Raw genomic sequence first — 15,557 nt, 5'->3', positions numbered from 1 at the left:
TGTCACAGAACTGCTGCATCAATTTGACAAGTTTTGGCCTCAGAAGGTGCTTTATTTGCATTCAATGTATTTCTTGAAATGTTCTACAGCCAAGGATCATTAAAACAGTTGTGCTGAATTGTAGGAGTCAATTTAGGTGTATTTACATTGGGAGTGCGGATTTTTGCTGGATTTCTCTGGTCTGGTTTGACTGGACTCACACAAATGACATCAAATTGAGCTAATAGTTACAGGGGGTCTCTCTGATGGGTTGATACTGAATCCAAAATCTCTCTTCTTTAGTTTTTCATTTCATTATAACTTAAATATAAAACAAAATAATAACCATAGGCCTAATTAGAAATAAACAAAATTTACTTGAAATTTTTTTCTCACTAAAGTAGAAAACATTATTTTAGATACTATCGGTTTAGGATAACCATAGTGTAGTAGGTATATAGTTATGAAAATAAATTATAAAAACTACGTCTAGTCATTGATAAGGACTAACCCTAAGTGGCATTTCCTTTCAATCTAAAAATAATTCTATTACTCTAGGATTTTCCTCCTCTTGAATTGGATGAAACTTATCTGTACTTTTATTTCAGGAAAAATTTCTTCATCTCTTTTTTTCTACTTAAGCAGAATTTATTTACCATAAAAACATCATATTGTAGATACTTTAATTTCAGGATTAGTTTATTTTTTCGATGTGGAATAATAAAACAGGATTATATACAATAGGCTTAGTCATGAATGGGCAAATTTCCTTTGTTTTTTTTTGATAAAGTAGCATTTTTTCCCTAAATTAGGATAAGTAATACTTAAAGGATTTTCATCATCCTTCGCCAACTAAAAATTATCTTAGTTTTATTTTGGAAAAAACCTAAATCAAAGGACTAATACAGATAGATAAGGAGTTGAGTTGCTTTTACATTATTTAGAATAATTACAGATCCTACTTTTATTGGCGTTCACGCGGCTGTTCGTTGGCTCGTCACGCAGCTGTTTGTTGACTCGTCACGCAATGTTCCAGTCACAGATGAGTTTGTGGCGGGAGCATTCTTAGGAATAATCAGCATAGGAATAAAAACATACTTTAGCTGAAATTTAAACATCTAACCGATCTAGGTTTGGAGGCCAATTTAAATCGCATGAATAAATAATTTGAAGGGCTTGGGTAAATCTATTCCTATCTTGTTAGCCATTAGAATTACTGCGTCCTAGTCTTTAGCTTAGTCTTAAAACTTCCAAGGTTTACTAACATTTGTTTAGCTTTTCACTTAGTTTAAGGCTCGTTCGGTTTTTTTTTTTGTTTGACCGTTTCAGATCACGGACGTTCTCTGGGGAGTTGTTCTTTTATTTTCTCCTCCAATTATTCCGTCGAATGCTTGTGCATGATTGAAGATTGAAAAGGAACAATTCCCCGTTGACGTCTTGTGATTTAAAATAGTCAAAAAACAAACCAAGCCGAATGTGCATAATTAACATAAACCTTTCGCAATCATTTTTTCCTTATTTCAAATAAATCTAAACCTTTTCAGAAGTCATAAGGATAAAAAATCGTAGCAAATAATTTTCAATCAAATTAGAGAGAGATTCTGGTTTGGGTATCTTCACTGATGAGAAATTTAGCGACTTGTGCTCTTTGGTAACATTTGTGTGATAAAGTCAAACCAGACTAGTGCGATTCAGTATCTTTCCTTGCTTTTAGTGGCGGTGCACTGAAAATTAGGCACCTCAAGTTTGCGCTTCAGTTTTTTTGTCCTGGTTGGGAACATTTCTAACTCAATTAGGTTTTTTTCTACTGATTTTATGGCGCGATTTTTTCTACTGCCGCCGAGGCAAATCACTTTAGCTTTTGATACATTGATTTGCAGATCAGCACCTTCAGTCAAATTCCATTCCGCATTTTAATTTTTTCCCGACTCATTAATTCCAAATTGATTAGCTGCGGTATTGTGACAAATTAGGAGAAAGACCCTGGAGGCATTGGGAGCAAACTCTCACTTTCCTTTACCCTGTCCCCCCTACTTGGGAGCAAGTGGTCAACTCTTCCAAGTGTTCAACTGTCCCCAGCTTGGACTAAGGGATCAGATGGAACTGTACAGGATTTGAAAGTTGGAATACATTATTGCTTTTTTTTTTTTGGTAACCATTTTTTTATTTAGTAAGGTCACGGACAACAGAGACAATGTTTTATTTCCTCAATAAAATGGCATGTTGTTTTACTTTGCAATCCAGTTGTTTGAGTGAACTAAATAAACCTTTCAAATAAAACCAAGTTCAATGGAAGTTTCAACAAAACTTTGTGGTGTCGAGTTATGTTTGGTTTCAAGCAAACAGTTCATTTCTATTACCCAAGTACACCGCAGACACAAACTTCGGCCGAAACTTAACTTAGAATTTCTTTGTTTCGTAATCCGAATTCGTGACATAATGTTCACTTTTGTTGCGTGACAATAGGGAACAAGTACTTGAATTGATAATTAAATTTCGGATATGTTTACGGCGTACATTGAAACAGAAACAACCTTTTTTTTTTTTAGAATCCACAGTACCACAGAGTATTATTGAAACCTCAAAAATTATTTACTGTGAATACAAACTCAGTCCTTTATCAATGTTCGATCTCTAACTTCCCCCAGCGCGTTCCGATCGATTTATCTTCCTATGTTAGTGTTAAGAATTTTGCGTAAAATCAACTTCCCTTTTCCCGATTTCAAGATCGCAATCATAGAGAGGAATTAAATCTGTTTTAAGACTGAAGAGTTCAGGTACATCTTCTGAAAACCTCTCCATTTTCCTCAGTTAATCTTAATTACTTGTGAGCGGGAGGAAGTCTTATAAAAATTCCTGTTACTTCGGAAAATTATTCGGTCGATCGACAACCTAAGAAAGCAACTCTGACCAATTATAATTAAAATTGAGGAAAAAAATCATTTTTCAAGAGTTTTGTTTCCTAATATTTGACCTAATATTGGAAAAAAGATTAACCAGTCTATGTGTGACTTAAAAATTTCCTTTAAAAGCGACGTTTGAGTTTTTGATTTGCGTTTACGTTGCGTAAATTTTTCTTTCCATTTTGATAAATTTTTTTGTGGTGATTTGCGAGACATGTGACATTGTTTTGGTAACAAATTGTACAATCAGTCACGCAATAGTAAACGTGTTTGTTTTCTGAAATACAAAAATAAATTTGAACAAAGCTGATATTTTGTAATTTGAAAATGATTGAAACTCAGTTCACTGAGGAAAAGCTGGAGAGATTTTAAGAAAATAAACGCATTAAGTTCACAGTAAATAAATTGCATTAAGGCCTATTTACACGGCACGACTTTGTCGCATGCGACAAGCTTACGACAGGCCTACGACATGACTTAAGAGTCGTAAGCGAGTTGTAGGTTTGATTTACACGAACCAATTAGTGTCGTAAGCCTGTCGTAAGCTTGTCGCATGCGACAAAGTCGTACCGTGTAAATAGGCCCTTACACAGTCAAACCATCCATTGATAACAACCTTAGATTGACCAAAATAAATGTTTTCAATATGAATCTTAATAAATTAAAGTAATTTGGAGGCAATTATACAGCATGAGACACTATTCTGAACAATAAATGTTGTCATGAACCAGTTTCTTGGTGCCTCTTTCAAAACCTGTGTGTTTGCACTGTAAGCACGAGTTTTCTTCCTAACAGCTCAGTTCACTGAAAGCAATGATTTGTTAGCCTTATCCTCCGACTTGCCATTAGATGTCATTAATTCAAAGTACTACTCAAGATGCAAATTTTTGATATGGTGTTTCCAGTCAATGTCAACAGCAAGTCTCCGTAACAAACTCAAGCATTTCTTTAGGAAAAAAGCATTGTTTTCATCTTGCAGCAACTAAGGTGAAGAGTTGTATTAATAAAAAGGATTTCCAATTGCAAGTCAATTTAACCATGTAACCATTTTGGTAGTGTTTTTTTGGCCAATTACTTTTAAACAGTTCTTTTTTATTTGAAACTTAATAAATAGAAATTGCCTTTACAGAAAAATTTAAGTGAGACATTATCCTTCATTTTCTAAAAGGTTGCCCCTTAGTAAGGTTTGACTGTATATAAAATAACCTGGACATGCAATTTACTAAAGAAACATGCATTAGATTCTACTGATTGTATGGAGGGCTAAGATAACAACAAAGCCACAAAATTTCAAAGGAAATAACTTGAGAAAATTTTCCACAAGTACCCCTGCTATTATTTATTCATGTCTTTTCTTCTTTGCTTAATCAACCTCTCCTTCCCAATTTTTGGACTAAAAGCAACCCAGAGAAAAGCCAGCAAGTAAGAGGAAAAAAGCAAACTGGGGGAATAGGAGCTACTATCGAGGGTGCCTTTGTTTATTCTCTCCCTTTCTTTTGGTTGTCACATACTATCCAGGGTGCCTTTGTTAATTCTTTCCCTCTCTTTTGGTTGTCACATGGTTACTGTACCTTTTTAAAAACTACACCTAAATTCCTTTTTTTCAGTTCTTAACCTAATTGGAAATTTCAACATTCATGTTCTTCAATTGACTTTTAGGTAACTGATGTTGTATCACAATTTGCCTATTGTAAGCAGTGTACAAAGTTCAAGTAAAGTCTCAGACTATGCCATCTCAACTAAAAACCTCTTGATGCGATCACAGGATGAAGCTCCTTTCCACTCAAAGATTCACAAATTAGTTGGTAGAGAATCACATTGTTATCAGAAAGTTTGCAAATTCTAAGGCATTCTTTTCCAATTGCACAAATTATAATTATACTGAAGATATTGTCACTACTCTGTGTTGAATGCCTATGTTTGTTCTTGTGTTGTCCCACAATTTTGTTTACAAGAATTCTCTCAGGGGCTACAGCGCTGAATTTGTTTCCATGGTAAATTAGTCCTTACCATTGGTCACATTCAGAGCTAAGGACATGAGTGGAGGGGTAAGGGGAGACATGGGTGGAGGGGGTAGGGGGAGTGTGGAAGGACACTATGAAGCAGCCTAAGATTGAGACAGAGATGCTCAGGCTTACAGTGAACCCACCCCCCCCCCCTCCCTCCCCATGTTCCAATACAAAACGTAGGGGAGTAATTCATATCTAATACACAGTGAGAATCAAGCATGGTTCTTTAGATAGAGTGCATGTCTCAGGTGAATATAGCACTGAACTTGGCTTAAACAAGAATTTTGTTTACCTGGTTCACCCAAAGGCTGGATTACAATTAAGTAAAACAACAACTCTTTGAAGATGATGGTCATGTCCTGATTGCTGCAGCTGATCCACTTCATGTTCCAGTTCCCATATTCCTGTTTGATAAAATGTCAATGATCAATGTAACATTTGATATAACTACAACTCAAAAAGCAAGCATGCAGCCATGATGTATTAAGTGGGTGAGTTGAAATGTTATGGCTAATGGTCTCAATGTAGCTGATTTATTTTAATAAATTGTGGATTTCACAAGAAAATAAAATCGCTTTTTTTCCAAAAAAAAAATCAACAAAGAGTTAACATTATAAATTTACATAAACAAGCCTTGAAGTGCCCTGGTTACAAAATGGCGATGAGTTTTACCAGGTATTGTCCCTTGAAGTAGTCTAAGAGAGTATATGAGAAATCTCTCTAAGTCTTATGGTAGCATTAAACTAAAAAATAAAGTAAAGTAAAATAAACGCACAAATCTTACCGTGTTAAATGCGAACAAATCATTGTCATCGCCGGGAACCTGATGTCTTAAATAATTTCCCACCACCAGCCTGAAAACGGAGTAAATTCAGTCTACAAATGTTGAAAATGAAGTAATAACACTTTTTTAAGCACTAGAATACGAAACAAACCTTTTTAGAAGAATTAAGTCGATTGAATTGAGTAATCTTCCTGGGCCACACGACCACTTGACATGGCCGCCATGCCAAACAATTGCTATGCATCATGGGACTTGTCTTGGATTACTTCCGCCTTTTTCCCGCCTTGTCTGATTCCTCGGAAAGACACTGACGACTAGCATTTTCTCTTGTACACCAAATTTAAACTGTAAACATCTAGCAAAATATATTCTTGAAAAATAATTTATTACCTACCTCTGGATGCAGAAATTTAAGAGGGGAGTGGTTGATAGCGAAAATACCAATCGAATGACCGATGAAGAAGATAAAAAGGAAACACGTTGATCCAGAAGGGAAACTAAGAGTGATGTGAGAGAAATTTCAACAGAAACGCCAGAGAAAGATTGTCTATTCCCCTAAAAGCTAATGCTTAGCTTTAAAATCAAGGAAGTTGATAAAATAAAACTTCAAGAGGTTAATTACTTTTTAATCATATCTGTGGGAGCTAAGGGTAAAATAGAAATGGGTAATGGTTGGTATAGGAAACCCCAACCGGGACAGGCGGAACGCTCAACTTAATGGACGGAGTTATCACGAACAGAGTGATCCAAAAAATGTCCATAAGGAGCCAAGAAATGAAAATTATTTTGAAAATGATCACATATTCTTTGAGATTGATCAGTTACAAGGAAACCTTTAGCTAAATCTACCCTTTAAGGGGTTTTCATCACTATTTGAGCACCATTTTTACTTTAACAGGTTCAAGGGCATAGCTAGGGGAGGTGGGGGTCCTTTGATTAAAAAGTATTTTTTATTTGTCAGCAATATCTAAGCCTTACACTCCTGGTAGTGAAAACAGGCAAAAACAGAGAGTGTATATGACATAGATCATTTCCCATGTGAGATGAGCAGCCATAAAGCCACAGAAACAATCAAACTGAATTTACTGATAGAACAAATTTATTAGGTTAAAAAACTGTTGTTGTAATTATCCTAGAAGTATGCAGTCACATGGAAAACCTTCAGACCAAAAGAGACCAAATACATTCATTTAATTAATTATAAAACATAAATAATGATCTGTAAAATATTTTACAAGTAACTGAAGGCATAACATTTCACTTTGAAGAAATATCCTTTATTGTATTTTTGGCAAATATCAATTTTCACTTTTTAATATCCCCACCATTGTAGTAAGAGTCTTACTTTGGAGAGGACACAGAAGCAGATAAGAACATTTTTTTCATAGATTTTCACTCTATGGGAATTTGACACAATGGAAATAATCATAGCTGCGACAAAGATGATGATAATGATTGAGTTGTTAATGGTTCTCTGAGCAGATTTTTCACATTTAAGTCAATTCAAATTGCTAATTTTTAGTAACTCTTGAGGGATTGAGCAACATATCTGGCTGTCTCACAGATTACTAAAAGTTTAAACACAGTCTCCCTTTTCTAATAGGTTCCTTCAAACCTTTAACCCTAGGAGTGACTAAAATTTAATTTCTCCTTACAATATCACTCCTGAATCACACATTAAGGTCACAAGAATAAAGGAAATGATCACCATCTAAAGAATCCCAAAATTTTTGAACAAATTCTCCTTACCAGCACCTTAGGAATTGTATAGAGAACAGTATGGAGAATATGCAAACTGATTCTAGGATGTGAAGGGTTAAGAAAAGAAAATCCTCTGCCTCAAAGAGAGGTGAAATCCCTAAGAGAGATTAAGTATCTAAATTAAAAAAGATGATTAAATTACTCCAGGCAATCTAGTAAGATCAAAGGAAGAACTTTTTGCGGCTTGTATCCATCTCTTTTCTCTGCAAAACAGAAAGATAACGAAAATTGAGAAGCTCTTGAGTAATAGGAAAAAAATACTATTCTAGTAAATAAATTCTCTTTTTGGGTTGAATGTTGTATCATTTTAGAACAAATCATTTTCATCTTAAGATTGCCTCCATAAAAAAAAAAGAAATTCTACTGAAGCCATTCAAAGTAATCACTTTTCAAAAGCCATGTGCCAAAAATTATTGTTGTTGTTACAGCTTATGTTCCTCCTGAAATTCAATTGTACAAACCTTATGAATCCATTCATATTCTCCAAACTTGGAATCGAAAGTTCCTCGTTGTAAAGAGCGGAGCTTAAGTGTAAATCTGGGGCCCAATTCTTGCAGCCCTGCCTTCTTTTGGTTCTTAAAAATATATCTGGAAAAAAAAACAATTCATCGTCTTCAAAAAGATAATAAGGTTAACCCTTCAACTTCTGGACCAAATTTGTAATTCTCCTTACTGTCAACCATACAATTCTTATAATGTTAGTTCAGAGAATTAAGTATTGGATCAACTTATTATCCCCAAATTGATCTTTTTCTTTATTCTCATGACTCATCTGGTTAATATTGTATTGATATTGTAAGGAGAAATGTTGTCTTGGTTGCTCATGGGAGTTAAAGGGGTAACCCTTTCACTCTAAAGAGTGATCAATAAGGAATTTCTCCTAACTGTACCAATACATTTTTTTAGCAGAAAGGTAAAGAGAGAAAAGAAAAATATCAGCTAACCCTTTAAACCTCAAAAGTGATTAGCAACTAATTTCTCCCATCAGTATCACAGTCAAAACAAACATTGAGGTCATGAGAATAGAGGAAATGATCACCAACTAAAGAAGCTCTTGATTGTTAAACAAATTCTCCTTGTCAGTACCATAGGAAATGTATAGAGAACAGTATGGAGAATATGTATACTGATGTTAGTGTGTAAAGGGTTAAGGGATATAGTTTGATATACCTAAATACAAATTCTCAGATTGAAAACAATGAGAAAGGCACTGTAGATAAACCTGATATTTTGATCTTAGGAGTGAAAGGGTTCAGTTGCCTTATAAAGTCAGAAGGCATAATCTGTTGGAAAAGACACCAGTTTCAGTAGCATGAGGCAACTACAAATATTTCTACACCCCTCTCTTTCCCCAGGCAGGATAGGAATCTGTCACAAGATTACCTTCCAGCATTTTGTCAAGTTTTAGTGACAGTGTGCCAGTACCTATTTTTACCCTTAACCCTTTAACTCCCATAAGTGACCAAGACAGAATTTCTCCTTACAGTGTTAATACAATATCAACCAGATAAGTGATGAGAACAAAGAAAAATGTTAATTTGGAGATAATAAGTTGATTCAATACTAAATTCTCTGAACTAACATTATAATAATTGTATGGTTGACAGTAAGGAGAATTACAAATTTGATCTGGGAGTTAAAGGGTTAAGTGGACAGAGGTATTGTGTGAGGGAAGGGACTAGTAAAAGAACACAACACAGTGAGCCAGATAGTGCTCAGACCCTCAGTCCAGTCAAGTTCACTAACCATGTAACCACCATACAATACATATTAAATAATAAATAATATATCAATAAATGCTTTATTTATATAGCACTATTTCTATCACCATCCAATAGTGCTTTACAATGACTGAAATAAACATAGAGTGCTTGAAAATGCCAACTGGTAGGAGGCAGACAAGTTGGCTATTTACACAGCGCAGCAGAGGAATTGAACTCAGGTTTACCAAGAAAAAATCCTGAGAGGAGCAGGGTGGAGGACTTGAACCTGGGATGCCCAGATTACAAGTCCAGCACCCTTACCACTCAGCCATGCTGCCTCCTCTAAGGATCAGGGAAGGTTAAGGATGGAGAAAACTCAACTACATAATAAGCTGAATCTCCTTCACAATTTGATTAGTTCTCACTAATGATCTATTGCAGGACAGATGCAAAGATGATGTCATCATTAACAATTTTTGGCTTTTTTTAATTTCAAACAAAAACTTTCCAAGTTGCTGTGGGTCTGTTGATAAGTAATAGGTCACAGAAGATGTCAAAATGTGGTAAAAGCATTTAATAAGTGACTCACTTGTCTCTGCCCCATAAGCCACTTTCTTGTTCTTTCCACATTTCAACATCACGTGTGATCGATTACTGTACAGACACATGGCGACATAAAATCTATTTGTTAAATGGATTACAGGTGAAACATGCAATTTCAAAATTTATGGGGCACAAAAATTATAATATGGCATTGCAAAGGGGAGATGTAAAAACTATGCTGTATTTTCTTAACCAGGTCATTGTAAAGCAGATTTCCACAGCCCTGTAAGGAGGATAAATTTTTTTAAAAGGACTGTAACCCTAAATCCCCTTTATGATGCTTCATCAAACTTGAAGTGATTACCTGTGATGTCTAAAGAAAATGAAGTCTCGCTGGTTATGAAAAGTAACACACTGTCTGCCTTGAAACTGGGGATCATGAGGGAAGAGGGCAGCTAGAAGACGAGCCACAGAATGACCAAGACGTGTGCTAAAGTTATTGAGTATAACCTCTGGTCTGTGGCTTGTCTTACGACCATGGTTCTGAAAGAAAATACATAAACCTTTGTGAAGCACAACAACAAGCTTTATTTCATTTCATGTCAAAATTAAACCTAGTCTTATGCAGCTCCTCTACCTCTGCATAAAGTGGTTACAGTTAATTCTGTACTTGTACCAGGTGGCTCAGCCAGCCTGGCTTATCCCAGTTTCCTTAGCGTAAAGCAACTAGCAGTATCACCACTCCCCCTTGGATAGGATGCTGGTCCATCACAGGGTTTCCCCCTTGCATTTCATCAGGCTTCCCTGACAATTCACCAGTACCCAGTCCCAGGTACATCTGGGTGGAGAGAGGCATGGTGAGAGTGGAGTGATCTGCCCAAGAACACAACACAAGGATTAGCCGGTTCTTGAACCCAGACCTCTCCACCCAGAATCCAACACACTAAATATTACACCACCATGTCTTCCACATTAAGTCATGTATAATTAAATAATACTATGCTTCAGAGAAATGCAGTTATAATATTTGTAAATTAGTTTATAATTTGATCTCTACCTCTCTAATTGTTTTTTTTTTCTAGATGTCCTGAAAACAACATCAGAAAAACCTTAACTGATTTTCCTTTTCCCTTTTGTTAAACCATTTTCTCAGTAGCAGGAGCAGTAACAATACTCTACGAGGCTTTTTGCAAAAATGGAAAAATGGAATGACTTCCTCATTTAACCTTTTAACCCCTAGGGTTGGATAAGCATCTGGTTCCTCCCAACAGTATCACCCCTGAATCAAACATTTACATTAAGGGAATAAATGAAATGATAGCAAACTCGAAAAAGCGCCTGATTGTATGACAAACTCTCCTTATAAGTATCATAGGAAATGTATAGAGAACAGTATGGAGAATACGCAAACCGATGTTAGGGTGTAAAGGATTAAACCATCTGAGGGAAGAATATTAGTTTTTGTAACATGCCTCACCTTGATTGTCCTGCCAAGTTTCACGCTGGTCAATTTAAAGTGTGCAGTTGGTCCATCTGGTAAATGACTTATCACTATTCCATCTAAAAACATTTTGTTAGGGGAAAACACAGACAAAACCACTCATGTAGAGATCTTGGAGAGAGCTCCTAAGCAAAGATATTACAGATGACCTTTAAAATTCTTCAAACTAAGACAACCCCAAATTTTTGTTCCTTGAAAAAAATATTTAAAGTGAAAAGGTTTTTACATGAGGTGTTCTCCACTTCAAACCACTTATTTCCAGAAGCAGAAGTACTTTGATATTTATCATTTTCCAGAAAGGGTTTACAAGACATCATTTTAACTTTGAGTGCTTAATACTTTCTATTAATAACATCTGTGGGAGGTAAAGCAATACAGCAATCTGCAGCTTTAACCCCTAAGAATTAAGATGATCATACTGGCCATAGGTGTAGAAGTCTATGAAGCTGACCCTCCCCTCCCCTTATCCCTTACAGAGTCTAGAGACACCAACCTCCATGTGGACTAGTAAAGGGAGTCTTACTCCCATTTCACACCAAAATTTTAAGAAATACTCAAGACATATATGTATCACATGTATGTCAAACAGTATTTCATGCATCACAAGCTTAAAAGGGAAGACTTCAAATCTTCTTTTCTGAACCTTTCTTAGAAAGGAAAGAAATTTTACATGTAATATAATAATTTCGGGCTTAAGGCCTTAGCCATCCTCCTCTGTGAAAATGCAGTCAACAGATTTCTCCCTCAAACATCATATCCCACACTGATGAAAAAGGATACTTGGCATTTTTTTGTCTTCATTGACAACAACAAGAGCTGTAAATCCTTTTTCCTTAGCTTGAGGAATAATTTTCTTCAAATCTATACCCTTCCGAACACGGACCTCGGAATTTGGGATGATGTGTTGAAGTTCCTTCATAAACTGTACTGTTTTCTAGAGACAACAGTAAAACAAATTCACTGAATAAATGAGAGACTAAGGTAAACATATTTGTGGAACTTCAATGTTCTAACTCATTCACTATGTGTTGATGTTATCATTAAGCAAGCCCCTGTCTTCATACAATGAAAATTAAACCCTTAACTCCCAGATCAAATTTGTAATTCTCCTTACTGTCAACCATACAATTCTTGTAATGTTAATTCTGAGAATTTAGTATCGAATCAACTAATTATCCCCAAATTGATACTTTGCTTTATTCTCATCACTTATCTGGTTGATATTGCATTGATATTGTAAGGAGAAATTCTGTCTTGGTCATTCATGGGAGTTCAGTGGTTAAGAATTTTTTTTGTTATGAAGAAAATACAATTAAATTTAACAAAACAGCTATTTAACTTGTGTTCATTTTGAAAATGAGGGCTTTAGGGAATGTTTAACAGTTTTGCTTTCCATTCTTCCATTATTTAGTTCCTAGAATGTCAAAGATCCATATCATATCAGTTCTCAAAATAATCCTTTCACTTGTAAGATCCCAAACGTTATTTCCCTTGCTAACAATGTTTTACTTCTTTGCTGACTGTTTGCAAAACTTTTTTCAGGGGTAGAGCAGGCTGGAGTGTCAAATAAGCCAGCTGACTCTTCTGAATGCTCATGGCTCAATATTTAACACAGAAGCATGATATTGATGGGAATGAAACTGTTTAGTGCTGCCTACTTTGTACCACAGTCCCCTTACTCAGAACCGTTTTAACAACCCTGAAAAGGTATTAAAACTGTTGGGAGAATGTATCATCTGATTACTCCAAGGAATACAAGGAATCAGCAAAATAACATAACATTTAAAATTCAGTATTCATATTCAAACATACCACTTTTGATCTGTCACTTGATGTGATAAGGACCTTGGGTACTACCTCGCATCTAAAGTATGCCGCAAACTCATCAGTTTCTTCATCATTTAAGACCTGTGTAATTATAAACACTCTCTTAATAATTTGCCCTTGCCATAACTGTAATAATAGCACATACAAATTCACAAATGGCAAATTATTCTGCTCATTACTACAAATTTCTAAATACTGGTGTGTCTAAAACTCAAGTACAGGCTAAGGAATTTGTTACCTACAATATATTATTATATATCATTGTAATTATTACAATTTAATTTGGCAAGTATCTTACCTCCTCATCCTGTGGCTCTACAATGGTCTCATCAGCAACTCGAGTGTTGTCAATAGTTCTTGGAACTTGCTTTGGTTTAGGCTGTTATGAAACATGTCACATTTAGAGTTTGAAACTACCCTTTACATGATGAGCTGAATTATACACACATTTTGAGTGGTTCTTATTTAAGGTCTGTTGGAAGACAGACACATAGATGACATCATTGTTAACAACATTTTGTTTTTTTATCATCCAAAACATGTAGATTCCATGTTGCCGTGGATCTGTATAGTAGTAATAATACAGATAATCATAATAATATTAATGGGAGTTTAATAGTGGACATTCCAGGTGGCTCTTCTTGTCCACATGTACTGTGATGGCAGGTCCAGGATTCAAACCTCTGCCATAGCAGGCTGCAGCAGTGGGAGGCAAGCACTCTCACTACTGTATCATACCCCCTCCCTAATCATAGAAGACAACAAATTGTGGTAAAACACTTGCAGTAGCTACATCTTGTGTGCCACTTTTTTGCTCTCCCCATATTTTAATGTCATCTGTCATGTTTCTGAGCAGATCAATGGCATCATGGAATCTGTATGTTAATTTGACCATGGCAGGAATGATTCTCAGAGAGTCCAAACCATCTTCCTTTAATTTCCTCCTTCCCTTTTCTGATGTTCTTTGTTTGACATCTAATTGGAGCCAGTTTAGAACATCTGAGAATCAGCTTAACAGCTGTGCGTCTGTTCATGAATAGGTCACAGGTGATGTCAGTGATGTGGTTAGAACAAAAAAGTGGCACACAAGGCACATCGGGGTGTACCACTGATGTTCTTACCACTTTTTTACAACTTCTGTGATCTATTAATGAACAAACCCATGACAACATGGAAAACATTTGTTTTATATGATAAAAGAAACATGTTATTCATGGTGACATAATCTATGCATCTGTCCTCCAATATATCATAAGTAAGAACCTATCAAAATACATGTAGGATACAGCCCATCATATATTATACTTATATTCAACAGTTTTAAACTTGATTTATTAGTCAAGCAGCAAACAAAACACATTTAAACTATGGCAATGAGTTGAAAGGATGATTCTAGATTAGGACAATGTCATTCAAAGCACTTGCCATTTACTTGTGCCATTCAATCAATCAGTCTAAACACTGCTATTTCAACAACACAGCAGTCATTTTAACCCTTTATATCCTAACATCAGAATACATATTCTTAATATCCTTCTCTTTATATTTCCTTTTGTACTAAAAAGGAGAATTTGTAAAACGATCAAAGCTTCCTGGGTTGGCGATCATATCGTTTATTCTCACGATCTTAAAGAATGATTCAGCTGTATTCATGTAAGGAGAAATTAGATACTGGTAACTCTTTGGGTTTAGAGGGTTAAGCTTCGTGTTTGAAACACATACATCTCAGTTAACAGCTGTTTCGAAGTCAATAACACACCATGTCACTGCATGCATGTTTTGATTCCAACACAATAATAAGCAAATGCTATCACACTTTCACCTTGATTATTAATAAATTAAGCGATCAGAATAATGCAAGTCAAGAAGAAACCCTGTTTACCTTCTCAAAGCATATGGATCCACGTGCAGTTCTGTTTACATGTTAATTTTTTTTTTCATTGCCTTACCTCTCCTTCTTCCTGTGATTCCTCCTGTTTTCGTTTACGTTTTCTATCCCTTTTTTCTTTTGCTTTCTTGAGCTTTTCTTTCTGGTAGAGAGAACTCCGTCTTTGCTTATTTTTAATTTGAGAAAAGTCAACCTCATTTCCCTCTCTGGTCGCCATCTTTGTTCAATGTTGGGACTCAGTCTCTTTGGTCCAAATTTCACATTCCTTACATTCTTGCAAGTATTGTTGTTCCCAGAGTCCTCATAAGTGGAACAAGAACAGTTTCCTTACAGTTACGTGACATGTTAAAACATCCCTTGTGCGCGAGCGTAGGAGGTTATGTCAATTACTCTTTCCCCCGTACGCCTATTTAATTTGATCTGATTATTTATGGTATTTCTCGTTTTTTTTCTCCTGTTTAAATATGTGCCGGGTTATGGCAAGGTATGTTGTGGTCAAGGTTGCGATTCACCACATCCAATAAAAAAGGAGCTTGACTTATTCATTTTAAAAACTTCCTGGTTTTCTTGGAACTCTTCCTCAAAAGCATTCAATCAAGATCTTTATTTGCATTTTTGTTCCTTGAGCTGACAGCTCTCTGAATCTCTGAGTTCCTAAA

At 35.6% G+C, this 15,557-nt stretch overlaps 2 protein-coding genes across 2 annotated transcripts; both read right to left on the bottom strand.

The window, feature by feature from the left end:
- Nucleotides 1–445: 445 nt before the first annotated feature.
- Nucleotides 446–6,699, bottom strand: LOC131783057 (uncharacterized). The gene is made up of 5 exons (XM_066158906.1): nucleotides 6,654–6,699; nucleotides 5,827–5,911; nucleotides 5,676–5,745; nucleotides 5,184–5,295; nucleotides 446–1,043 (listed from the first exon to the last, which is right to left on the bottom strand). The coding sequence occupies exons 1-5, from the start codon at nucleotides 6,697–6,699 to the stop codon at nucleotides 1,000–1,002; spliced, it is 357 nt and encodes a 118-aa protein (XP_066015003.1). The 3' UTR covers nucleotides 446–999.
- Nucleotides 6,700–6,775: 76 nt separating this feature from the next.
- Nucleotides 6,776–15,160, bottom strand: LOC131783276 (ribosome production factor 1). Its single transcript, XM_059100006.2, has 8 exons — nucleotides 14,960–15,160; nucleotides 13,309–13,389; nucleotides 12,996–13,091; nucleotides 11,964–12,117; nucleotides 11,160–11,242; nucleotides 10,047–10,225; nucleotides 7,898–8,024; nucleotides 6,776–7,639 (listed from the first exon to the last, which is right to left on the bottom strand). Exons 1-8 carry the CDS (start codon nucleotides 15,113–15,115, stop codon nucleotides 7,598–7,600), a joined length of 918 nt encoding a protein of 305 aa, XP_058955989.2. The 5' UTR covers nucleotides 15,116–15,160; the 3' UTR covers nucleotides 6,776–7,597.
- Nucleotides 15,161–15,557: the final 397 nt, after the last annotated feature.

Source organism: Pocillopora verrucosa, chromosome 12 (genome assembly GCF_036669915.1).
Source record: "Pocillopora verrucosa isolate sample1 chromosome 12, ASM3666991v2, whole genome shotgun sequence".
In the NCBI taxonomy this organism is placed as follows: domain Eukaryota; kingdom Metazoa; phylum Cnidaria; class Anthozoa; order Scleractinia; family Pocilloporidae; genus Pocillopora; species Pocillopora verrucosa.
The sequence above is the reverse complement of the archived record's forward strand: the minus strand, read 5'-3'. Positions and strand labels throughout refer to the sequence as shown.